The sequence below is a fragment of the Nipponia nippon genome, unplaced genomic scaffold, assembly GCF_047370975.1.
Source record: "Nipponia nippon isolate SJK-2023a ecotype South Korea unplaced genomic scaffold, ASM4737097v1 scaffold_4, whole genome shotgun sequence".
In the NCBI taxonomy this organism is placed as follows: Eukaryota; Metazoa; Chordata; class Aves; order Pelecaniformes; family Threskiornithidae; genus Nipponia; species Nipponia nippon.
This window is the reverse complement of record NW_028262358.1, coordinates 98651267-98678079: the sequence shown is the minus strand read 5'-3', so window position 1 is coordinate 98678079 and position 26813 is coordinate 98651267. Positions and strand designations below refer to the sequence as shown.

The window sequence follows — 26813 nt, the reverse complement described above, 5'->3', positions numbered from 1 at the left end:
CTCAACCCACGAGTTTTCTCGCTTTTACTCTTCTGATTCTCTCCCCCATCCCACTGGGAAGCGGGGAGTGAGCGAGTGGCTGTGTGGTGCTTACTTGCTGGTTGGCATTAAACCACAACATGTGTTTAGCTTCAAAAGTTAGAAAACACATTGTGAATGAAGCATGGGTTGTAGTTACTGCATTTTTCACAAGCGAACTGCTGTTTCAATGTAATTTTCATTCTTCTCAAGTTCTAGATAACCAACTTCAGACTGGGGTAAAAAAAAGCTGATTTTTCACACCTGTAACAGAAGTCAGTGGCCTGTGCTTTTTCAGCGTAAAATGTCATATAATTTTTAATGTCCTGAAAAAATGAAGATTAACACAATTCTTATTGGTACTTTCTTCTTTTGGCATTTTTATTTTCTGACACTCCTGCCATTGTTCCTTTCCTGTAGGGTGGAGATAATTATACTGTTTTATCTTAGTGGAGCATTGTGAAGATACATCCATGATACTTGCTAAAGACTAAGGTTAATTATTCATTACTGACTGGTGTATTGCAAAGAGGGAGTGTTCAATTTGCTGCAAATGGTTATGGTTTCAAAATTGTGTGTTCGCATTCATCTTTAATGGCTGCAGCATTTATGCCAGTTTTCAGTCCTAAGAATTCTTGGCACACAACTTCAGTGTTCAGCAGGAAGGAGGTTACCTTGGACACGTCAGTGGCGCAGTGGAGTGCCTATCACCAGACTAAGCATAGGCACAAGGAAAATTTGCACCAAAAAGAACTCCTCCTGTGCTCTGAATCACTGATGTGGACATACCCCAGGGCTCGTTGATAAAAACACTGTAGAAAACTTTTTAAGAAACAATATTTTACCTTTAGAGAGGAATCTGTAAAGTATATTGTAAATGAAGTGTGAAACCATGTATTCGGTGGGGAAAAAAAAAATCAAGTAGTGCCTACAAAGAAAGCACTGAAAGTGGTAGAGATGCTCTGTTGCGGAGGGAATGATCATGTACTGGCATGTTCACAACAGAGACAAATGCAGAGCACAAAATAAAATGTTCTTTAGGCACTGTAATTAAAATTACTCTGCAAATTGCTAGGCTAAAAGTGCCTAAATGGTAAATTATTGTTGTTCAGATGATAGGATCAACTGTCAAATGGTGGTAGATGTGTTATTTTTGACTGAACAGTTATGCCAGTTGGCTTCATAACTTCAGTGTTATTTTAGGGCTGGTTTGTTTTTTCTATAAAGTGTAATCTTACTCTAAATATTAATTCCCATAGATTCTTTCACATCCTTCTTGTTGCTTAAAAAATAACTCCCCCCCACCCTAAAAAAGAGGATGGTAACTCCAGTATGATTTTAAAATACTTGAAACAAGAAAGTAATAAGATTAATCAAGACAAATTAAGTAATTGCAGCACAGTTGTAAAAATATTCTGGTAGTTGAACATAAAATACTCTTCTAGTGGTGATGATTATTTGGCTGTTACTGTTTTCAGATCTATTTGTATGATTAGTCTGTGAATGTGAAATTGGACACTTGAAAGATGATGCGGTGTTTAGAACAAAGGAAGGAATGAAAGCTGGATCAGTTTCTTTAAGGCATTATTCAGTTGCTTCTTTAGCTAGTAGCCTGGAATCAAGGTGTTGATACAGATGGATGACTTCAACGCAACCCATCGCTTTCTGCTTTCCTTTGCCACATATACGCTTGTGATATATATTCTTTTTCTTAGCAGTATTTGGTGCACAGCAGTATGAAATGCTCTCTTCTAGTACTCTGATCATTTACCAATTTTTACAGAAGAGACAGTTGCTACTTGTGCACTTCTGTGTTGAAAAGTAATTCCTTTGATAACGCAATTTGATATTGCACTGATGTTTATTATTGTTGGATATGCTACTGAAGTGCAGCTGCTAATTGTGCGAGTGTTGTTTTGTTTTTGGTTTTTTTTAAAATAAATCTCCAAAACTTAAGTGTTACAATATTTACAAAATTATCCTCATGATAGAACAGCTTTCTTGTCCTTGTGACTTCTTACTGAGAATGAGACATGGCTCTTTAGCCCCTGTGTTCTAGACTCTTTCCTGGGGGATCTGGTGGCATTCAGGCTGCCATTCTCATTCTCTCATTCTTCCTGACTTATTTTTCCAGACCATCTTACTGCAGTTTCATATGGCTTGTTGTTTTCTGTAGCAGTTGATCACAAGTGGCAATGAGCATGTTGTTTTCTAGTTGTCAGAGGTTCCTGTCTGAGGTATGACTCTTCATCTCTTCTGACTAGTGAAGGTCCTCATGACAGACATTTTCATAGAATCATAGAATCGTTAAGGTTGGAAAGGACCCTTAAGATCATCAAGTCCAACCTGTTAACCTAACACTGCGAAGTCCACCACTAAACCATGTCCCGAAGTATCACATCCACAAGCTTTTTGAATACTTCCAGGGACTGTGATTGCACCACTTCCCTGGGCAGTCTGTTCCAATGCCTAACCACTCTCTGTGAAGAAATTTTTCCTTATATCCAATCTCAACCTCCCCTGGGGCAACTTGAGCCCATTTCCTCTTGTCCTATCACTTGTTACTTGGGAGAAGAGACCGACCCCGACCTCGCTACAACCTCCTTTCAGGTAGTTGTAGAGAGCCATAAGGTCTCCCCTCAGCCTCCTCTGCTCCAGGCTAAACAACCCCAGCTCCCTCGGCCGCTCCTCATAAGACTTGTGCTCGAGACCCTTCACCAGCTTCGTTGCCCTTCTTTGGACACGCTCCAGCACCTCGATGTCCTTCTTGTAGTCACGGGTCCAAAAGTGAACACAGTATTTGAGGTGCAGCCTCACCAGTGCTGAGTACAGGGGGACGATCACTTCCCTGGTCCTGCTGGCCACACTATTCCTGATACAAGCCAGGATGCCATTGGCCCTCTTGCACACTTGGTCATTTTCCTGGAAGAAGGAAGAGGAAAGTTTACTCAGACTTAACCTTGCTCGGGGTCTGTGACTGGTAAGGAAGCAAACCCTTCACAATGAAGCTTTTGAGCTTCAGTTGATTGTTAATATATTCTAGATGTTTCTTCTACACATGATGATCATGTATGAAACTGAAGACAAGACACCTTGCCAGCCATATACTGCATCAGTATGCAAAGGAATACCTCTCCTACTCTGTTAAGAAGTGATGAAACTTTGGGATGAAGATACATCCCAATGAGATAGTTCCAGCAATTTGATTTTCCTGGCTCTTGCATTTATTTTCTAGATGATCTTAGGAGGTCCTTGAATCTGGATTCAGGAGTGTGGCTTTACCTTGATTGCAAACAGCTGGTGGTGAATGTTTCTACCAGGGCCATCAGAAATTCCATGTGGGGGGTTAATTAGAGACCTCCTCATGTCCATTCCAGCCTGAATTATCCCATTACTCTGCATACAGATAGAAGTACATTTTTGTGAGGGCCAGCCACTAGAGGGAGATAAGATCATAAGGAATAAACAAATATAATGTGTAGAAGTAAATCAGAAGTGCTTATGCTATCATGCTTTGAAGTTCTATACAATTATATTACAAAAAACCCCCTGTGTATTTAAATGAAAATAGAAATAGGCACCTGATAATCTGCCATCTATCCCCAGTGCAATTTATAACGAATGGATGATGTGGTGGTTCTTTAAAACAACCTCCATGTCCTTAAATCCCCAGGAATATTTTCTTTATCAGTCAGTTGGTTACATTTGGTTTTGGTATTTTACTTTCTCATTTGTTTGAGATTTGGGAGTTGATTTGCGGCTGGATTCTTTTTTTACTTGCCCCCTTTATATTAGGTAATGGCACCTACCATTATGGGAACATATTTTGATTCATAAATCAGGAAAAGGTCTTTACTCTGTCACATTTTTAATTATAATTCCGTAATTGAATGTCGGTTGCTACTTTTATTCCTGAATTCTTTAAACTTTACAAATCTGCAGCCTAGAATGACATGTTGAACAGCAAGCCACAATATTTGACATCTAAGAGAGAAAGCTATAAATATAATTTAAATTCCTCTATACAGATTAAAATCTTATCTTTTTTTAATTGTACATCAGTAGTACTGTAATGCAAATAGATGGCTAGGCTTGAATTCTCCTGAGATGTATAAAGGCTACTATAGAACTTTAAGAAAATGTTTGCTCTCTTCTAGGATATAAAAAAATGCAATAAAAGTGAAGCATATATTACCTGTAAAATCTTATCCCCCTGAAATCCGTGGAAGAGTATGTCATGGTAACAAGGCATTAATATAGTTAAGCATATTGCCCTTACTTTCATTGGTTATCAGGATACTAGATAGTCAAGTTCTTGATTAAATTATATTTTTGTGTTAAACTTATCATAAAATGAAATAGAGTTTTTTTTCCTTCCAGCAGTGACTGTAAAAATTAGCTTCAGTAGAACCACTTACTATCTGTATTTCTCTTTCATTATTTGGAAATTATCATTTCATATTCTAGTTGTAGTGAGATAGAACAAGTGAATTTTAAAGATTTTGAGTGAATAATTTTTATTCTATATTGGCAAAATGACATTGTATTCGTAACATTATTATATGTTGAATGGCTATGCTTACCTAGTATAACTGAGCATAAAGAAAGTCAAAATACTTTTATGATATGTTTCCAAATATTTTTTGTATTCTAGAAAATTAAGTCTTTAAATTGCTTTAATAGCAGGCTAAAAGTGATTTAATTGTCAGAAGAAATGTGAAAATGCATTTTCATTTACATGACTTATTGTGATTCCCAAACTTATTATTGAATTTACATTAAACCTTTTCTTTAAATACAAGATCAAAGAAAAAAACAGTAATGTGCAATTGTTATGGGAGTTTCGAGATAGTAGGTGGTCCAGGTGCATCCTAGGCATGTAGGCTTGAAGTAAAAATCAATGTTTAATTTGAATTTCAACCCCAAAGGCTAAAGAAAAGGACTTTCAGATTTCACTATACCCGAGTTCTTTTGTGTGGGTTTTTTTTTTTTTTTTTCCTCTTTTAGTATGGTCCTTTGTGGCATTCCTCTGAACATCCAGGTCTATGAAATCAGAGTATTTGTGCAAAACTGTGAAGTGACTCAACCAAGATGCAAGTTGTTAGGAGCTGAACAGCCTTTGCCACAGCAATAGACGGAACGCTGAGTTAAAAATGTCCATAGTCTGAACTCCATAGTCATGTTAGTTTCCAGGAATCAGCTTTATGGCAGTGAATCAATCATCAGGACATCTACTCCTTTCATATAGCTTCCTTAATGTTTTTTTTTTTGCATATAAATTGAAGCCTGGAGGTTAACAAGTGCATTGTTCAAATGGGAAATAACTGTTGTTGAAGGTGATATTCACATGAAGAGAGGTGGCTGCTGAGTTTGGTTGTCTGGCGTGATCTCGGCTGAAGAGGATAGTCTGGAATTCGTTTTATATTTTAATAAAAAATAAGCAGAAGAGGTGTTTTGAGTGCATTTGTTTTATGGTCAAAATTTATACAACTAGGCATGAGAATTGAAAGCATGACTTGAAGCCATAAGTGCATGGATTGCTGTTGTTGCATCTGAGTCAAGCTGAATTAGTACAGCTTTCTTGTTGTTCGTAGCTGGAAAAAGATTTTATTTTCTTTCTTTTGGCTATAGTAATTTGCTAATAAGAAGCAGCGAGGAGTTGGACTCAAAAGAACTGGAAATCCTGAGGCCTTATGTTGTGGACAGCTATTATTCTTCCCCATTTGGTTCCATATGAATGGTTGAAAGCCTAGGAATTTCTTGCAAAACCTCTGTGATCTGGCCATAGAGTTTAGTCCAAGGAATCATAATATCCTTCTTTAGCTGAATGGAAATAAGTTTCAATTGCCATCAAAATTGGGTTATTTTTGGCAATAAGTGCATCACTAAGTATGTTAAGTCTATGCAAGATTCTTACTATCATATATTATCATTTTTGTTTAAAGTTCTGGTTTATAGGTTGGAATTTGTCCTTCGTGTCCTCTGCGCATTCATTTATGCTTGCTAGCATTCTGTTCCCTTCTCTTATGGAGCACCTCAGAATTTTGAAACACTCAGATGAGTACTATTGGCATATTACTGACACACTGGTCTGCATGGTTTGATTTCTTCAATTTGTTTTGTATACCTATTGACCAAAGCAGTGGGAAAGAGATCTGTAGTGGATTCTGGAAGTGAGAGGACTGAGAAAGCATGCTCACGTGGGTTGCATTTGATTGTATTCCAAGAAGTATGATCAAACGTGAATGACTTCTTGCAGAGTCCCATTAAATTCTGCTAAGTCATAGGAAGGAGCTGGGATAAGATTCCTCACTAACTGTATGAAATGTAGAGAATATTAGCAATGCCTGTAAACATATTACCCTGGCCCGTGGCTAAAGGGAAGCCACTATCAGTGTTGTCAGCGTTGCTTCTGTTTAGTGTTGTGGACACAATCGTTCTAGAAATACTGCAGAAAATTCCCTCATCTAGTTAGAGCTAGAGATAGCTGTTTGCTTCCTGTTTAATTAAGCATCGTGAGATCAAATCAAAATAGTTTAAAGTTGTTTGCATCAGATGGTGATTTTTTCTTAGGACTTACGGTTAAATAGTAGTATGGAATTGCTGTCGTTAAAATAACATGCCATGTTGTATTTCTGGACATTACTGCATGATATGATTAATAATACAAGTTTTGCAAAGCAGTTGATAGTATTTCTACTTTCCTGTAAATAGGAAATCCTGACTTTGCTGCAAAGGGCTTTACCAGTAACATCTACATTGTTCACAATACTCACACAAATGTGTGCAAGTTTGTAGATATTGCTGCTCTGACCTCTTTATTAAACAAAGAATATAGATATGTGTTCTGTGGCTCTTTCTCTCATAGTCCATTTTACTTGTTATTCCAAATTAGGCAAGTAAATGAAGCACATCATAGCTCCAGTTGACATATAAGAATTCAGTTGATGAGAAATCAGATGTGAATATATGATTAGGTGTTCTTTGTGGTACATGGTAAAAAATGTCCTACCACTTACTTCAGCAAAATAAGGTGAAAGCTATCAGTTTTTCACCATTTCTGCCCATATGCAATGTATGTAATAATCACTGAAAAGGTACTGTTAACTTATAACTTTATATAAATACATGAATAAATAAATATATGTATATAGTGTGTGTGTATATATATATGTGTGTGTGTGTATAGCCTGAACATGATTTAACTGTATTCAGAAGTTTAAAAAATTGGAGTAAGAATAGTAATACATGGTAAGTGGTGCATAATGTTGTGCTATGGGATTCAACTAGTTAACTTGGGTAGTATTTAAATTTACAGGTAGAGTTGACACTGGTAAAGGGATGCCCCGCTCCGTTCCCTACCCCCCACCACCCTCCCCCCCCCCCCCCCCCCCCCAGCGTTTTGGTATCAATTAATGGAGTTATTGGCACTTTCAAAATTAGCCATGTTCTCTTTTTTTCCCCCTAGTGGTATATGCTGCATCAGTTCCCTGTACTTTTTGGTGGGGGAATAAACTGCAACTTCACTCAGTACCGTTTTCTTTCAGTGTGCATTAGAATTTTGTTTTGCCCGCCACATCTGGAGTTCTGAGCACTAGAAGGAACAAAGTCAAACCAAAACATTACTTTTTTTACCCTTTTACTTGTAAGGATGTATTTTACTTTAAAACAATATTGCCTGACCTTTTAAACCCGAGGCCCTTACTGGTTTATCAGTAGATATTAAAGTGTCTTTGGGACATATAATTATGTAGATTTAAGAGAGTGATGTAGTTTCAATTATGCCCTGTAGCTAATGTAGATGCATATTAAACTCAATCATGCTTCTGTGTATTTCCCTTTGAAACTTTCTTTTCTCAGGCCTTAAATTACTAATCAGCATATCAGTGTATCATACAATTATCTAAGCTTACTCAATATTGACAAGAATCTGTTTCACTATTTGTCTATTTGTCATTTTATATTTTAACTTTTTTTTTCATAAGGCAGTATTTTTGTTACAGAAACTTTGTTTTTCAAAAAACCTTAGAAGTAAAAAAAAGTTAATTTTTGTGTAAGAGATTCGAAATCTTAAAGCAATATTTCTTCAGTGAAATGGAGCTGGTATAAAAGGATTATTTTTCACCATATTTTTGTTTCATGGATGTTATTCAAATAGACCACAACTGATGATGATGTACTAGAAAACATAAAATAATTTTAGACTATGATATACTTGAAGGTTATTGTGAGGGCACATAATATTCTAGGAATCACAGTAATAAGTGGTATGGTAAAAATGTGTGCTCTTTCACTCCAAACACAATCTCCTTTTCAGTTGCTACCAGAATCCTCAATTAATGTTCTTTTAAAAATGGAATTCTCCAGTCTTTGTTGTGAAGCCAAAGTTACGGTGGTATTTTGCTATATCATTCACTTTGAAGTACTTTTATTTGTTCAGCCTTTTTCTTAACCTGTTAACAATGTACTGCCCTTACTTTTGATTTTCAGTTTTCATCATCTGACTTACATTATACAGGAAAATTTTGGATGGTCTTTCAGCCTATGGCATATCTTAGAGACAGAGAAGTGGTCTAGCTGCTAACTATAATCTCTCTTCCAGGGCATTAATTACAGTGCTGGCATAATTTTAGTGATGTTTTTTAACTGTACTAGCTACCATAAAAAGAAATAGGATCAGTTTTCATAGTTGTTACATATTAGGCACTGAAATCTGTATTTAGTAATCTAGTGTACGAGCAGTTTAGTGATAATGTTCTTGCACTAACAAGAATGAAAGCAGTAAATATCTTTCCTGGACTAAAACTAATTTAAATCAGAATCCGGTCTCTTACGACTTGTTTTATTCCCAGCAACACAAGTTTTATTTCCATATTGCAGTTTCTTTTTAGAATTGTATGTATAAAAATGGATGTTAAAGCCAGACCTTTAATTTTCTAAGATTCCTTCTGTAGTCTTGAACCAGTTGTCAGACTTGCACTTTATTATCTCTGTAGAAAGACTGTGTACTTGTCAGAAGAGATTTCTGTTTTATTAGCCATCACAGCAGCAGCAAGTAAGTCCGTGACATTTTAAGAAAAGTAATAAATAGATTTGTCTATCTGGTGCCAAATTTCTAAGTTCAGCAATTGTGAAGTATCTGAGTGTCACTAAATATGGTCTTTAGCAGGCTCTGTCGAATCCTTTCTTCACCATACAGCTCTCTCTTTATAGCCATCTGCTGAAAAATGCCTGCTGTACGTTGCCACACACACCAGCAGTAATGTATTTAAGCTCTTTGGCTATTTACTCCAAGTTCTGAGACAGGGGTTAACTGTTTTTGAGATGGAAATCTATTAATCCGTATTTTTTTATTACCTTCCAGGACAAACTGAATGACATAACAAGTCTCTTCCAGTTGTGTTCCTGTGCTTTTTGAACAGAAAAGTTTTGATAGACTAGTTTATTAATCTTGATATAATTGTTTGAAAGAATATTTTAAAATTATTTTATTAAATGTTCAGATTTTCTGTAGTCGTATAAACTGAATTCCAAAACAAAACCCAGAATCCTGTATACTTTGTCTTCTTTTTTGATAATGTCCATGTAATTGTTGTAACATCGTATAGCTGTCATACTCCGTGTGCCTATACTCAGCCAGCAAATCGTGGCTATATTTCATATTCAGTCATCCAGAAAAGCAGCATGTTGTATCAAATGTGCACTCTACTGATATACCACATAGGCACGATGTAAATAAAAATGTATTTTTACTTTCAGAATTGATTTAACATTCTGCCGCATGTCTTTGAAATCTGTTGAATCTCATGAATAAAGACAGGACAGCTCTTTTATGCATTATTTGTGCTAGGCACAATTTATGTTTCAGAAATTTAATATATTGATTTAGGAAAGTTCAATTACTATGATAGGGCTTAAGTATTTCAACATTATAGAGGTTACTGCTTCTTGAAAGAAGATTAGGTTCTGATGTTATATTGAAACATACAATGCTGTTTAGCTGTGAAAATGAGTTCTGCATAATATGGTGTGCTCTGACCTTTTCCTGTTCACTATGTGTCTTAAGTCCACTCGCACAAAAAACAAAATGTCCCTCAAATATCTCTCTTTTTTTTTTTTTTTTTTTTTTTTTTACCCCCCTGCTGTACATGGGGGAGCAGAAGCTAGGGGTCTTTATGGCAATATCTTTATCAATGATCTGGACAAGAGGATCAAGTGCACCCTCAGTAAGTTTGCAGACGACAGCCAGTTGAGCAGGAGTGTTGATCTGCTGGAGGGTAGGAAGGCCCTGCAAAGGGACCTGCACAGGCTGGATCGATAGGCCGAGGCCAGCTATATGAGATTCAACAAGGCTCAGTGCTGGGTCCTGCACTTGGGTCGCAACAACCCCATGCAACGCTACAGGCTGGGGGAGGAGTGGCTGGAGAGCTGCCTGGCGGAAAAGGACCTGGGGGTGCTGGTCGATAGCCGCCTGAACATGAGCCAGCAGTGTGCTCACGTGGCCAAGAGGGCCAATGGCATCCTGGCTTGTATCAGGAATAGTGTGGCCAGCAGGACCAGGGAGGTGACAGTGCCCCAGTACTCGGCACTGGAGAGGCCACACCTCGAGTACTGTGTTCCGTTTTGGGCCCCTCACTACAAGAAGGACATCGAGGTACTAGAGCGTGTCCAAAGAAGGGCAACGAAGCTGGTGAAGGGTCTAGAGCACAAATCTTATGAGGCGTGGCTGAGGGAGCTGGGGTTGTTTAGCCTGGAGCAGAGGAGGCTGAGGGGAGACCTTATGGCTCTCTACAACTACCTGAAAGGAGGTTGTAGCGAGGTGGGGGTTGGTCTCTTCTCCCAAGTAACAAGAGATAGGACAAGAGGAAATGGCCTCAAGTTGCCCCAGGGAAGTGGTTTAGATTGGATATTAAGAAAAATTTTTTTCTCTGAAAGGGTGGTCAAGCACTGGACCAGGCTGCCCAGGGAAGTGCTTGAGTCTCCATCCTTGGAGGTATTTAAAAGACGGGTAGATGCGGTGCTTAGGGACATGGTTTAGTGGTGGACTTGGCAGTGCTAGGTTAACAGTTGGACTTGATGATCTTAAGGGTCTTTTCCAACCTTAATGATTCTATGATTTTGAGTTTCATTGTTTAAATTCCAGTTTTCTTTTTTCTTTTTCTAATTAATCTACTTAATGGAGTTGAGTTTGTTGCATGAGGACTGGGGCAATACTAGTGAAAATCTGAGTTTTTTTTAAAAAGAAGAAAGCTTGTTTTTTTTTAGATGAATTACAGTAGTTGGGCTTTTTTTTTTTTTTTTTTTTTATTTTGTTACCAGAGTTATTTCCCTGTTTTTAGGACGTTGCAGCAGGCACTAAAAAACAGCGTGTATGTTACTTCTCCTGAGACAGTTCAGAGCTTCTTTGTTTTTCTGTTTGCACTTTCCCTGCAGTCATCTTTTAAATAATGATGAATTAACCAAAAAAAAGAAAAAAGATGGGAAGATAGTCTTGTGTGTTTTAAAACAAGCTTTTTTCTGTCATTGAATGCAGAAAGACTCTTGTCATACTTGCAGTCTGGAGTTCAAATATGTCTTGATTACAGTGCACTCTCTGCATAAGATAGAATATAAATGGGCCTTTATATGTAAGCAGTTCTCCTTATTATGGCAGTAGGGGCTAATATCTGTTTTTCTGCACTTCTGTTTCCTTTGATCATCATCTTAAAATGTGATTTTGTCTTTTATTGTGCTGTTAATAAGGAAAAAATCTGTTTTTACAGCAGAGTTTTTACAGAGAGAATGGCAATTTTCTTGAGCCAAACTGTGCTGTTTGGAGAGCTCCAATATCTAGTTTACTCTGTGTTCAAAAGGGTTGACAAACATCAGATCTCCCTGTATAGTTTTATGCTTTAATGCCTTGTTTTTGTCATTCTTTTATGACTGCATCAAAAAAGTTAAGTCTACACGTTTCAAGAGTAGACATAAGGAATACTTATCAGTCTGAGGAAACGTATTCATTACTCAGCCTCCTTCTAGTTTTATTTTAAGAATCATTTGATTTTTTCCAGTAATCAATTTATCCAGATTTTTTTTTTTTTAATCTACACTTATACTGGGGATTTGCTGGTATCTTGAGACATTACGTGATTGGGCACTTATTATCCTTCTGTTCTGACACCGATCCTTGTCCAAGGGGTTTAACGATATCTCAGTAAAAGGCAAGTTTTTTGCCACAGTTGTTTCACATGTTGATAACTTTGTTGCTTGGATTGGTTGAAGGGATATTCTCCAGCCCAAGTCGCTGGATCTCTTTGAGTGATGCTGCCTCTTCTGCAAATCTGAGGCTTATGGTAAAATTGAATCTCCTGGACTTTACTGTGTCTCATTATGGACTAGATTGGGTTAGTCATAGATTTCTAATGAATGAGGACTCCTTTGCTGGTGGACTGTTATAACCTGATGGTAACAGCAATTAACCACTCAATCTCATGATAAATGAAGAAGGCCTGCCTTTGTTTTTTTAACTTGCCTTGCTTCTTACATGCCTTTTGTCATCTAATGCTGAACTTGGCTTCAGATGTCATTCTGATCAGCATATAGATTAAGGAGTAACCACCTGTAAAGGATTCCTAATAACATTGCTACACCACAAGGGTGCTTGCAAGGGGATGCAATAATAAATTAATGAAGTAATTCAATAATATCTAATCAGTCAAGACGGGGAGGTTGCTCAGGTGAACTCCCATGCAAGGTACATGATTTTAAAAGGGAAGAACACTTCTGTCGTTTAAGTAGTCCAAAAGGTGTGCAAAACCTTCCAGTCTCTGCTTCAAAGATTGCATATTTAGGGAATGCTGCGTAGTTCAACCAGCTTGTAAAATATAAATAATTCAGTGAGCACATGATGTCTTCCCCTGTGTCAGGGGATGGTTGCTCTTTGGAAACAATGCATAGGCATTGTTGTGGTGAACTTACTCAGATCTTTTGGCTCTTGCAGATGTACTAAGTAGAAGTGGAATACTGGATAATGAGCCAGACTTCCTTGGATTAATTCCAGTATCCTGTAGAGGTCTTTGAAATTGGGAACACCCTAGCATAGGTGAATTGCAGCCCATGCCAGCAGCAGCACTCTTGAAGAGCAGATCAATATGCGCTGTTCCTTTGGACTCGTTTTCAGTGCTGTGGTTGAATGTGTGTCTGTTTTAATGCTGAGAGTCCTGTTCAAAATGAGGCAGGTCATGCTGATTTTGATTGCCTGGAGCAGCTGAGACAATTTTTCTTCAGACCTTCTCTCATTTGTGAGTTTCTCTTCTGCTATCCCAGTGACCTGGGAGTCGTCATACCCTGCTAAAGTTCCAGTTTGTAGTTTATCTGCTTGGATAGCTTTGCTTTCTGGTATGCTCTTTCTCCTTCCTTATAAGGAAAATTATTATTACTAGAATGAAGGAGCCTGCCATGCCAGACTGCTGAGTTAAATGATATAAATTTTCTGTCTAATATCTACATTGGACCATTTTCCGTGAATCCCAAATATCTAGGGTATGAACTGGAGTGGAGAGTAGTGGCTTTCCTCTAATTCTCTTCTGCAGTCCATTTGGCTGCCACTTTGGCCTGTTTGAGTCTGGTCTGCTGAATGCCTCTGTCTTCTCATCCACAGTTTCAAGATGTTGTGACGGGCTAGTGAGAATAAACCCTCTGTTGGCGTGCAGTCTAAACCTCATGTCCCAGTCCTGCATTTTTTGCTGGTTTGTGTTATATCCAGAGTCCAATTGGATACATTTCAGGATTCTTCACAAAGCAACAACGTCTCCATGCTGATAGCAGTTTTCTTTCCTATACGTTTAGGTTTTTATTGTATGTGATGATCTAGGGTACAGTATATGCTACAGTATAATAGATCGTGAGCTACATGAGACTGCAAATGTATTAGATGTTCACTGTGCTCAAATAAAACTATAGAACGTCTTATGAGAGCACTCTTGTTTAGAGTATTGATAGAGCTTGGATAAGCAGTAGGAATTTTATTTTTGGACATTGCAGGGGTCCCTGGCCAGTCTTCATCCATCTTCTCTGAAAACCTGTAATATGTGCTGCAGTGGTATACATATAAGTATGGATTTCTCCCAATTCTGATACAGACTTACTGAATTTCTTTTCTCCTTGGTATACATATTCTTTACACTGGGATCCTAAGCTGCCGTTATGATCAATAGAGATCTAGCCTATACAGTCAATAGTGTCTGGAGAATGATTTATTTAATGAGCCTCTAGGTGCCTACGTTAGGGTAAATTGAATTGCTCCCCAGGCTCCTCTGATTGCATTGACCTCCATTGACAATAATGGGAGACGTCTGGATTTAGATGTCTGGAGCTGAATCTTATTCCTATAGATGCACACACTTAGTTACTATTCTACTTCTGTTTAACTTTCTTGGTTGTTTTTTGTTGTACCACGTGCTGAATTTCTGTCTACTTTGCAATCTGTTAACACTCTTATGTCTCTTTCAGTGATAATGCTTTCTGTGCTCTCCTTTGCCATTGAATGTTTTGGTGACTCTTATTTCTCTGTCTGCCACTTCTGATAAAATGAATAACCCCATTAATTTACTGCTAATCTTCCTCTGAAAGATACACTTCCAAGTTATATCAGTTACCTTCTCTGCATATTGAAATGTGAGAAACACTGATTGAAAAACATCAGCAGAAGAATCTGAAAGACACTGGTGTGCTTGTAATTCATGGAGTACCAGAAATGAGGTGTGGGGTTTTTTTCCTAACTGAATGAGATTCCTTGGTTTAGAAATTGATTATTGGATTTTTTTTTTTTTTCATCTCATGTTAAACTTTCTAAATGAGTGTGTTATGGAGTAAATACTTAGTAAAGGATTCAAGATTGTTCTCTGGTATTAGAAAGACTTTTCTTAAGAGTTCCTTAAAACCGTAGAGAATGATATGCAGAAATCTTGAAAATAAAACATGTTTACAGTAATTGGGTTTATTGAGTGTTCATTTGTTATTTGAAGGAAAGTACCAATGTATTTTTATAGATACTTAAGAAAAGCACGGTATCTCTTATGGTACTGTCAAATATTGCCATTTTAATGTAGCTGTTTAATTCTTATTTAAAATAAGATTTAATATTTTCTTCTATTTAAAAACAAAGCAACAGAAGTTCTTATCACCCGTTCAGTGTTAATTACCGTCTAAAATATTTATTTTCTTGCTATAATTTCCAATTTCCTTGTAATTCTTGATTGTAATTAATAAACATGACTATTTCTTTGTATAGTTTCATTTGTAATGACAAGGAATTTACACCTCTATGTTCAGTAACACTCTGAACTGCCAGCATGAAACTTTCAATATTTTCAGTAAGATTGTGTATTAATTTGTTAGTGGAATATCTGATATGGGTAAAATTGTTACCCACAAACTGATCTTTGCTTCAAAACGGCTGTTCTTTCTTTCAGATTTTTCTTTTTTTGGTAGTGTTGCTCACTGAAAATTTTGGAGTAGGTTAAGCAAGTATTTAGGAAAAATAATGATTCTTGGGAATATCAAAACAGTGATATTCATAGATACATAGCATTTTAATCTTTTTCTAATTTTGTAATTTTTGGAAATATTAATGATATTAGAGAAAATTACTAGTATAATTAGTAGAGTACTATATGAAATGACTTAGGCGTTGTAATCCCATAAAGAATTAGGAGATTGGTGCATTGTAATATGGAAAGGATTTGTTTCTTTTAGATATATCTATCTTTCTATCCAAGAAAAATGCTCTGTATAGGTGATATTATGCCAAGAAGATAGGACATTATGCTAAGGGAATCATATCGTGCTCTGTAGAAATAATCTTTAAACAAAGACTGCTATATAATTCTGTAATCACAAATACATTTCTGTTTACCAGAAGTAGAAATGTATCAAGTATTATAATAAAAATCACTAAGTATTTTTTTTCTACTCTTACTGGTGAGCATTAAAATGAAGCCACAATTTTACATGCTTTTAATTGTTGTTTAAAGTAGTTTTTAAAGTAGCATTTACCTTTATGACCTCCACAAGCTGTTATACCCATAGAAACTTTGTTTTAGTGGCAGTCTACAATAAAGAACAGTCTTCCCTGTGCCAGTTTCTTGTTTAGAGGCTTCAGTTTGTTTGAAAGCAACTCCTTCTTTGTTTGCTTCAAACAATCAAATCTGATTTGAAACATCTCTTCTTCGGCTATATGTTTTGAAATGCATCTTCTGTATCTGAATGTTTTCAATATAATGTATGTGAAACATCAACAGAAAAAAGAAATATTGATAACTTGGATACAGAAAGAAATATTGCAATGTCTTGAAGTAGCTTATAAAATCTTTCATAGATGACCAACCATGTGCCTAAGAAAAAACAGGTTGTTACAGGAGATGGCTTTAAGATGTGTTGTGCTGATAATTTGGTGCAGTGTCTTAAGGCAGAAGACAGCCTGCTGTGGTTTATTTTATACTTTTCCTGGTTTAAAGTCTTGGTCCATGTAAATGTGTGGAGAAATAGCATACATAAATTGTATATTTAACTAAGTTACATTAAGGCAAGCTTAGACTACTGTAAATAAAAGCCTACGTTGTCATATTTTTGTTTGGGTGGCCTGGGGTATACGAGGAATTTGACTGATCAAAACCTTTCTGATTTCCATGTGGTAGATGGAGCCATCTCAAGGGCAAAGCAGTTCTTGCCTCATGTGGTTTGGAAAATCTGAAATAAGAGGGGAAGAGGTTTTTTGCACTTGATTTGAATCGGTCTGTAATGACTGCTGCACAGCCTATTAGAATTTTCAGCTCAATTTTAGCTGATGTCTCTGATCCGTACCTTAAGGTATAGAAGTCGTGCTACAGGTTGAGAGTTTAGGATAAATTGAAACTTTTTGTCATTGGCAGATGGGGAAGCATTTATTTGTGCTCCTAAATGACAACCACACTTTGGAAAAGATAACCTCAAGTGGAGGTTATTTTAAGAGTGACCTTAAAAAAAAAAAAAAAGTTGCTTGGAAAAAGATATGCCAACTAAGCAGTGTCAACAGTAATGATTTGAGCGACTGCCTAGGAAATGGATGAAAAAGTGAACCAATTATTTCAGAAGATACACAAGTTTGTGCGATAAATTTATAAATTTGAAGCTGTTATCCATACAGGCTTGACAATTTTAGGCAGGAAATTACCGAATGGCTGTTTAAAAAAAGGTGTTAAACCATTACTTCTTTGAATTTTGCAGAGTTGGAACTAATCTGGTGGTCAGCCAAGAAGCTAGACAAAATCACTGCAGTCGTTTTGCTTACTTGTTAGACTTCAAATAAATAAATCTCCCAGTACTGTGAGGAATAGATGCATAAAAACTTAAAAGAGTATATAAAAGTAGTTGAACTGAAACATGAAAGTCTTGCGGCAGTGTGAACCTGAGCACGCAGGGCTTGAAAGACCTGTCAGCAAATTATCTTCCATCCTAATACACATGCTGAATTATCAGAATCGATAACAAAATTTATGGAGGACCTAGTTCTATTTCCAGATACTAATCTGCAAGTATGACAAGTGATATAAGGAAAGCAGCTCTCAGTGATGACATGATACTTACTCTGCAGTGGCTGGAATGCCTTGGGAATGTTGTTTGTTATTGTTCTCTTTTGAAAGTGTATGCAGTTGTATCAAATTGATAATTGTGAGGCACACATGACCCATCCTTCCCTGCTTTGTTTGATGAAAGCTTTTCTTCAAAGGAGAGCATATACCTGCCAAATGGTCTATTTGATGTACATCCTCATTCCATGTCCAAAGATCTTGTGTGCATTTATGTGATCAGAATTCATTGAAAAAAACATTTCCTTCAATTTCTATACCAGTTGCAAATTTATAGCTTATATATCCTTTTTTTAATACCCTTTTATTTATACCTTACTTATACCTTAATTTATAACTTGTATTTCTTCTAGTGAAGGCTGTCTAATACAGTGTGTGTGTCTTAATTAACAGTTACAAGGCAAATTAATCTGCATTAGTCTGATACTCATGTGAATATACCACATAAAAGCAAAATGTAAGTTCCTTGCTACACTCATCTATACCCAGTGAACTGTCCCACAGCCTCCTTGATTCTGGCTTTGGACTACTAGTTTAGTCCCACTAATCAGTGCTAAGGGCTTAGTTTCTTACAGGGAGAAGATGTCTAAGAAAGCCTCAGTGTCACCTGTTCTGGGATACCCAGGATCATCATTAGTACATTCGGTACGATACACTGGACACCTCCGTTCATTACAACAGATACTGATGCATAAAATCTCAAAACTACCCACCTGTCATCAGCAGCGCACTTCAGACCAGGCATCACGTGCATCCTACAGCCATGCCTGCATGAAAGAGAAGTCCTCAAAAAACTTTATGTCTTCAGGGGTCAAGTTAAAGCTCAGACAGTTGACTTGCAGTCTTTTAAAACAAAAAAATCACACTGCTGCTAATCCCAAGATTTGCACATTCTGACATCAAAGTGACAGTTTTGATAGAGGTGTTGTTAAAGGGTTGTCTTCGCCTCAGCTTCTTGGCTTCAGTGTGAACCAGTTCATTGCTTAAATGAGACATATTTCTTGATCTCTTTCTCCCTCGCCAAAGCCATGGCCCATCCACCCAGCACATAAATTACAAATGCCTTGCAGATTTTGGAAAGCTCAGAGCTAAATAGAGGCAAAGTAACTGAGATAGTTGAGATGTGGGCCGTAGAGTTGCAGAGATTCCCTGCTCTCAAGTATTACCAGCAGTAGGTGATCTAGTACACGTAGATGCTCAATAGTATAATGATGTTGCTTTAACATTGCTGTTTTATTGTAACTTTGGCCGTAAGTTTCCATTGATATTTAGCACAGACTATGGTGGGATGTATATGCATACCCAGTTTTTCTATGGTAACAGCATCATTTTTTGCCTTTGTAGTCTTTTCTTTCATCTCAACGGAAACTGTCACACAGAGTACAAGGGAAATGTATACTCTCCTGCAGCATCATTATTGTTGAGCAAGTTCATATCAGGCTTCAATAAAACCCTCAAAAGTTCTTGTAAGGCCATCACCAGAAAAATGATTTTTCAAATAACTTAATTCGAGTTTTGACCTTTTACCGTTTTTTGCCATAATGACCTTATGGTGGGTTGCAGTTAGAATATACTGTAATAGTAGTTTTACAGGTTTTTAAACTGTTTTTCTGAAATAGTTTTAAGCCAAGCAATTTATAAGCAGTTAGAATAACCCTGCAAACACCTACATGCGTGATGTGTGCTGCGGATAGTCTGTTTATTTTGTTCAAGGAACTGTGAAAATCCTACCACTTCAATTTGGGGTGTTAGAATGAATAGGAAGGGACAGTTCTCTACCTCTGCCTTCTTGTTTCTGCATAATTAGACATGTTTGAAATATACCTTGGTGCTTTTGCTGGCAAAAGGGATTGCTCCTGAGGGGGATTTTTCTTTGTGCCTACCCTAGAGTAGTGGTATTAGGAAAGAGTGAGTCTGATCATTGAGTTCATCCCCCGATGTACAGAGAGGGCTGTTCCGCAGGATGTATTTTCTGAAATGAAATGCCACAATTCATGGTTTCTTCCCATTGAGGATGACCACACAGCCTGTTGGATATCGGCCCTGCTAAAATCCTGTTTCCTTAATCAATGATAAGAAACGCTGAATCACAAGGGTGAGAGAGCTCCTAGTGAAGCACGTAACTGCGCGTGTGCGAACTTGCACTGCATAGCTGTGTTACTTTTCTCTGCCATCTGCCACCGCGCAAACTCTGAGATCCAAACAGGGTTACAGGAAAGCAATGAGAAAATATACAAACTGTCCCAAGGCCGTGTTGTGTTATTTTGCAGCTGTTGTTTCTAACTACTGTTTCTATTTACTTCTCAGCATAAAATAATGAGTTAGGTAGTAAAAGTAATTTCTGTGGGCATTAAGGCAAGTAATGTGAAAAGTACAGCTCAAGGTTTTAGTATACAGAACTGTTAGAGAGGGTGTTAATTTTCTGGCAAACTAAGCAACACATCCTGAAGCATTCAAGATTTGCTTTTCCCTTACAAAAAACGAATTTAATCTAATTTAACTACTTGCTCAAATATCCTATGTTAAGCACATGAAATATGCTTTCATTCATCTTCTGCAAAGAAGGAGGAAAGGTTTCAGAGCTTCTGGATGGAAGAACAGGTGGCTATAGGATCACAGACTCCATCTTCAGTTTAACAGGTTCACTCAGAGGATGGGAATTAAAATACGCATGTCTTTGTATTTGATGTTTGCTCCCACAGGAGCAGCAGCAGGACTCAGCCAGCAGCTGCTGGCTGCCCTGCGAAGGGGAGGGTGCCTGTTCCCCCAGCCCTTCCCAAGTACGTGCACACACCTATAGCAGATCTTCATATAGTCTTACTCTTCTTTCTAACGAAGAGCTGGTAAGCCCAACTCTTTTGCTAGCAAAAATAGTGTTCATTTACTATTAAACCAACCAGTTGTTCTCACTCCTGGGTGTCAGGGATGAGTGGTTAGGTCACTTAAAGAATCACCATCAAAGGTATTTGCAAATAGTGATTTTAATAGAAATCTATAAAAGTGTGATTCAACAGAGTTCAATGGCAAGGTTTACTCTATTACTTATTAAATGAATGTGATATATATATATATATATTTTTTTTTTTTTTTTTTTGAGAGAAAGAGAAAGAGGAAATTGAGTTAGAAGAAAATACAAGGAGGAGAAGGGGGCCCTCCAGTTGAGTCACGAGGTTCAGAATGGACCCCCTTGCTTTCTAAACTCCTTCTCAGAGAGGAGCCTAGGTGTGGCCAGATCCAATCCTCGTCTCAGACTTGGTCAACGGTTTATATCTAAGGATTATATATGTCTAGCAGCAGTTTAAGGTTTGCTCACAGTTAAGAGAGAATCACAAGAATTTAGGAATAACTAATCATTGATTAAGTTAGCATCTACAAGGTGATTAAATAGGGTTTACTACAATATTTGTATCGATACACACACACACTAGGCCTAGTAATTTGTCGCAACTTTAGTGAAATACTCACAATATGCATATATAAAGGTACCTAGTAAAAATTCCCCTTGAGTTCAGTGAAATGCTCACATCAAATAATTAACTCATTGGGCGAAGGTTGAGTCCTGAGGAGTGAAAGGCGCCGGAGATCAGCCCAGGTCCTGTCGTCAGGCCTCTGTATGCAAACTTAGAAGTTCGCAGCTCTGAGAGGCATCCCGCTCGGAGGGAGATGCTGGCGCAGCCCGCTGTGATCCAGGAGAGCTCAAAGGGTCTCCCTTGGTACCGCTTCTTATAGGGTCGTGAGATGATCGACTTTAGGCATCAGTAAATTTCTATCCTATTGGCACAATCCAGGTTGGAAATTACTGAAGTTCTCAAAAATTCCAGTGATGCTGGTAGAGATCCTCCTGAGTTACAACCCAGATAAGATATGCCCCAAGACTGTCGGGGACAGCTGATTATTCCTGGTACAGACGTAAAATGTATTCTGAGATTGTCAGGGGGTGACTGGCTCCCTGGTACAGACAGTGCTACTCCCAGCTTAGCCACGTAAGGGTTTCTGATAGTCAAAGGACGCTTAACCGCCAAACTCGTTACACGCAGGCCAAGTTTTGATGGGAGTTACTGAGATTGTAAAAGTTCAGGAAAGGATGGGGGGGAGGCACCACCACACTGGGCAAAAGGGCTGACTAGATAGGAATACTCCTATGTGCTGGATCCTGCCCGTGGCTATGCTGGCAAACACAATGCTATGTGTTTTCTCTATCTCTTTTCTTCCACCCCTGCCCCCGCCCTTTAATCTTTTAAAATGGAGTAAAGTCACTTTGTCAGATGCACAGTAAGGATTAATTAGTCAATGTTTATTCAGAGCTTTGGATGTCTTAAGCCTTATTTGTAAGAAGTGCTGAATATTACTCTTCTTGATACATTGACTTGATTATGATCTTGATAGAGAAGTTTCTTTTTTACCCTTCCAGAATCAGGTGCAATTCAGGATTTTATTCTCAAAGGTTGTGTGTATTTAATTTTTTAAATTCTCAAAGGTTGTGTGTATTTAATTATTTATGTGTGTGTTAGGCTAACGGTTGGGCTCAATGATCTTAAGGGTCTTTTCCAACCTTGACGATTCTATGATTCTGTGATTCTATGTTATAGGTTTTCAATTATTTATATTTTTCAAAAACATTGAAGTGTTTTATATGAAGAAAAATATACTTATTTTTCTATTTTATTTTAGACATGTTTTAGCAGGTTAAGGTAGTTCATAGGTGTATGAATATTCTGAATTACTATTTGGAAGTCCACAGGCCAAACAGGGAACTACTTTTATCTGTAGAAATGAGAGCATCCTTGAAGTAGTAGAGTTACCAGTTCTACACTTGAATGATTTTTCTCAGTATATTACATTGTCTTGTGTTAGATATCAGAGTAAAAAAATATTTTAAAGTGGGTTTTGAGAATAAAACATAAATTCTTATGGGAGTTGTTTATATTTAATTCAGGTACAGAACTTTTTATAAGGGTAATGCTAAAATTTTGAATTGAGGAAGAGCAGTTTTTCTTTTATGCTTTGTCACAGCTTTTTTGAGGAGAAGAGACTGAGGATGTGTAATTCTAAGTATGATGCTTCATTATTCTATCCTATTTGGTTTTTTTGGAACTAGAAGTATGGTATTTGAACAAATGTTCCTTGATGTCTTATAGTAGCTAATGCAACTTAGTGGAATCCGTATGTTAAATTATCTGATTCTACTACAGATTTTCTGTCACCTATTGCCACATATAAAATAACATGAATTCATGTCATTGAATGTTCTCCCCAGGACTTATCTAAAATGATATATTGATAGTACTGTACTCAGCTGCCAAGATAAATGTTTGTTTACATCTATATTACTTTAGAATATTTCATTTTATTGGAGGAGTTGGTAGTCTACTGGTAAACAAAAGAGATTTGCTAAAATCTTTCTCTTTTGTACAAGCGAAATAGACTCCATTTTAGAATCTAATGAATTGAACTTCAATGCTGAAACCAAATATAAGTGAAGCGTTATACTTTGGGAGAACAAGAATGTGAACCTGAGTAAAGAAATCTATATTTCTATTTTTTGCCCTGATAAAGCAATCAATTTATGGACGTTTATGAAAGATTTTAAATTACTATGTTTTCGCCATTTACTAACATTGTGGGGTTCAAAATTTTGATCTTTAAATCATCCTATCTTTAAAGCGATTACCACATCAGCTGGAAAGATCTTAAATCAATGCAGTTACACGCTTCTCTTGTGATGTGTCTGTAAACCATGTATATACGCATATACAAGTCCATGTAGTATAAGAATCAAAGCTAGCAGCAAGCAACTCTGTTTTTATTTTTCTCAATTTGCCTGTGTTTGGAGGATTTATTTTGTTGTCCAATATTTCTATTTGCAGAGCAGATAGAATTACTGACACAATATGTAAGAATTTATTCTTTTGTTTTTATTTAGTTTGACAAAGGATATGCTTACAGCATTCGCCACAGCTATGGGAAAGAAGGAAAGAGAACTGATTATACCCCATACAGCTGCATGAAGATTATCATGTCCAATCCACCAAGTCAAGGGGATTATCACGGTGAGTTCCTTAAAAAAAAAAAAAAAAAGTTTAAAAACAGCAGAAGCCCTTGGCTAGAGAAGTTACTGCCTCCTGTAGTCTCTTAAATTATGTATTTAATTTCAAGGCCACAGTGGTCTTGCACTGTTCTCTTTAGACTGCACTTCGTAGCTTCTGGTTTTATATACATTGTGTCATGCAGTGCAAGGAGACTTTAAATGTGCAGATGCTTTAAAAAGTGACCAATTAGAGATGTTTTGAGATATAAATTCAATCATGCAGTAATTCTGAAGTTTGCTAGGGTACTTTTAAACCTCCTACCTCTGTGTGACTAAACATGGAAAACCTGCACTGGCTTCACCATTCTTATTCTGGTACTAAGTCATTCATTCAGTTGTGTCTCAAAACTAATTCTGGGACAAAAAAACCCCACTCTTATTTAAGGTGGTGGAACTTTCTAAAGTATTTATAAAGTAATATTTTTACAAAGGACTATGCTTTAAAGACCAGTTGCCTCTCATTACTTGCCTTTTCCGTTTTTTTTTCACAGCTATTAAATGTGCTAGCACTATCATTGTTAGTAAGGAACTAACTAAAACTCTTTTCCTGTCAGTGGATGAGAATTGTGGCCTGTTTATGTTGGGATATTTTATGTAACTCTTGAGCCTGTGGTGGCCTGATAACCATGTAGTGGAGTTGTTATTTTAAAAAAAAAAAAAAAGTAGGCAATTGTACACATGGGCAATTAACTTTCTTATTAATAAGCAGTTATGCAATTAGGAACAGCTTAGCTGGTCTCTTGAGTTTCTACTGTGATAACTCCTGGGTAAACAGCCTTGTTTGTGAGCTTGCTTGCTTTTTACTGTCAGGGTGCCCATTCCGCCACAGTGATCCTGAGCTATTGAAGCAGAAGCTGCAGTCATACAAGATCTCTCCCAGTGGAATAACTCAGGTAAGGCATATTTTGTTTGGTGCTTTCATTAATAAGGCACTGCTTTTCAATTTTACTTTCTATTTGTGTAGGAATGCTATATGCAATTTGTCAGCATGTACTGTGAAATATCTCTTCTTATAAAAGGTTTAAACCAGAATCCTGGCTTTCTGGCTCCAGTGCTTCCACTGATGTGTTGATTATTGTCATCACCTTTTATTGTTTAATATTATGAGTTGGTTTATTACTATAGTGGATACAATGCAAAATTTTGTTTTACTTCATTTTACTGCACTGTGATAAAAGAAGTTTAAATGAATCTGGCAATATTTTAGAGAATTTATTTTTATTCTTGCAGTAACTCGTGGAAGAGTCTACTGTGTAGTCAGTAGACATAAGTAATTGTTTTCTGTAATAAACTTCTAAAAAAATATACATTCTTAATCATCCATTGCATTAACTTCCCCTAAACAATAAAAAGACATGAAATATCTAGTGAAATTGAGCAGAGATTTTTAGCAGCTTTTTAAAAGGTAACATAAAAATGAAAACCTGTCTTACATAGCAAGGAAAATGCAGAAATACATGTATACTGTGACTCCCATTGCTTGCTCTAGCAAGAGGTTAAGGGTATAAAAAGATGCTATCATCTTCATTGGAGGAAGATGTACGGGTTAGATTTAAGCTGAGACAGTTCAGGAAAAAGCTGTGTATATTAACTGCCTGAAACCTGTTTAGGTCCATAAGAAAAACCTGCTTTAATTTTTCATCTTAAGTTCATGTGGAGTGTCACCATTGCTTGTCAGACATCAACAGAGCATTGAATTAGGTAGAAAAGAATGTGAAAGTTCCACTTAAAGTAGCCTAAAAGAGAATAGTTTTAAAGTGTTTGTCATTCACTTACAGACATTCTTGACAAATTCCTGAAATACCCAGACTTTTTCCTAGGAATGTTTTTTTCTTTTGTTTTTTCTTCTTTTCTCCTGGTTCATATAAATAAGCATTTGACTGTCTTCCATATATATGACAGGCACCAGAGATACTTTCCTTTGCTTTTTTTCCTTTTTATATGCATCAAAACTTGATGCTACTCTGAGATTTTTATCGTGCTAATCATTGGAAAGATTGGTGAGGATTTACTGTTCTAGCTGCCTTGCTATGTGTGGGTAGGATTTAGTAGAGGTTATTTCTTACTGAATTTGCCCAGTGGGGCAGTATATTTATATTTAACATAGTTCCTTACTTGATGTGAATTGGGTTTTAGGTTGTGTTTGTGTGTGTTTGTTCTTTTTTCCCTTACAAAGTCGGATTGGGATTCACTAGGAGTCTTAAAAAAGTGATTGAAATGGACACTGTGATGTCCACAAATTTTGTGGTGTCAGTTTAAGTGCATTCAGGGTACAGGACTGTGCAGTGGCCACTCCTAGTGTTAAACCAAAACAAACCCAAAACAAAACACCCTCCACCTGAAAGCTAATAATAATAAAGTAAAATAAAAAAGAAGTTGGCTGTGGCTGTGTTTTCAGCAATTGATCTTTTACAGCAGTCTTTGAGATATTCAGGAGGAGGAGGAGGATTGATTCAGATCTGTCTCCAAGGTCTTAAACAGATTTCATTGCTACCACTCCTCGTTGCTACATTTGCATGGTCCAATAACATTTGCATGCATAATAACAGATCAGGATCCTTCAGTCCAGTTCGTGTCTTTTCAGAGTCTTCTCTGGTGCTGGTGATAGTTGCTTAGTATCAGAAATGTTGTTTTTCATTTAGCTCAGTGAATGGTTATTAGGGGTGGATGGTTTGTCAATCTTTCGAAGCTTCTGATATAGTTGTTTTTCCAGTATCTGGGCCTCAAGATTGACATTCACTCGAACTGTACCCTTTGAGTCTGTTAGACCTCCTGTTAACTTCAGATCAAATGAGAGCTTCCTTAGAACCTGACAGATTCCTGTTTTTAATGAATGATTCAGAGCTTGACCTTTCAGCTATGTATTTTAATAAATGATATGTCTTTCCTGGAGCTCAGAGCCTCTTACATTTGCTCCTTACTTTGTTCCAAAATTCTTTTGCTGTCTATAAATGCGACTTCGTTTAGTGTCTTCTCTTGCTCTGTATGCTCGAGACACGCAGGTTGTCACAAAGTGAAAAATTCCCTTCTGTGTTGCCAAACCAGATCAATATATGTACCTAAATGCTTTTTCAGTTCTCTCTGCCTGGTTTATGGTAGAG

General features: G+C 37.0%; 1 protein-coding gene across 1 annotated transcript in view; it reads left to right on the top strand.

Moving 5' to 3' along the window:
- Window positions 1-26813, top strand: part of PRIM2 (DNA primase subunit 2) — a 128894-nt gene that overhangs the window by 82898 nt on the left and 19183 nt on the right. The window contains exons 11-12 of the mRNA XM_087775879.1: window positions 23548-23674; window positions 24523-24605. Of these exons, the coding sequence (XP_087632005.1) occupies window positions 23548-23674; window positions 24523-24605 (210 nt within the window). The remainder of the gene's footprint in view (window positions 1-23547; window positions 23675-24522; window positions 24606-26813) is intronic.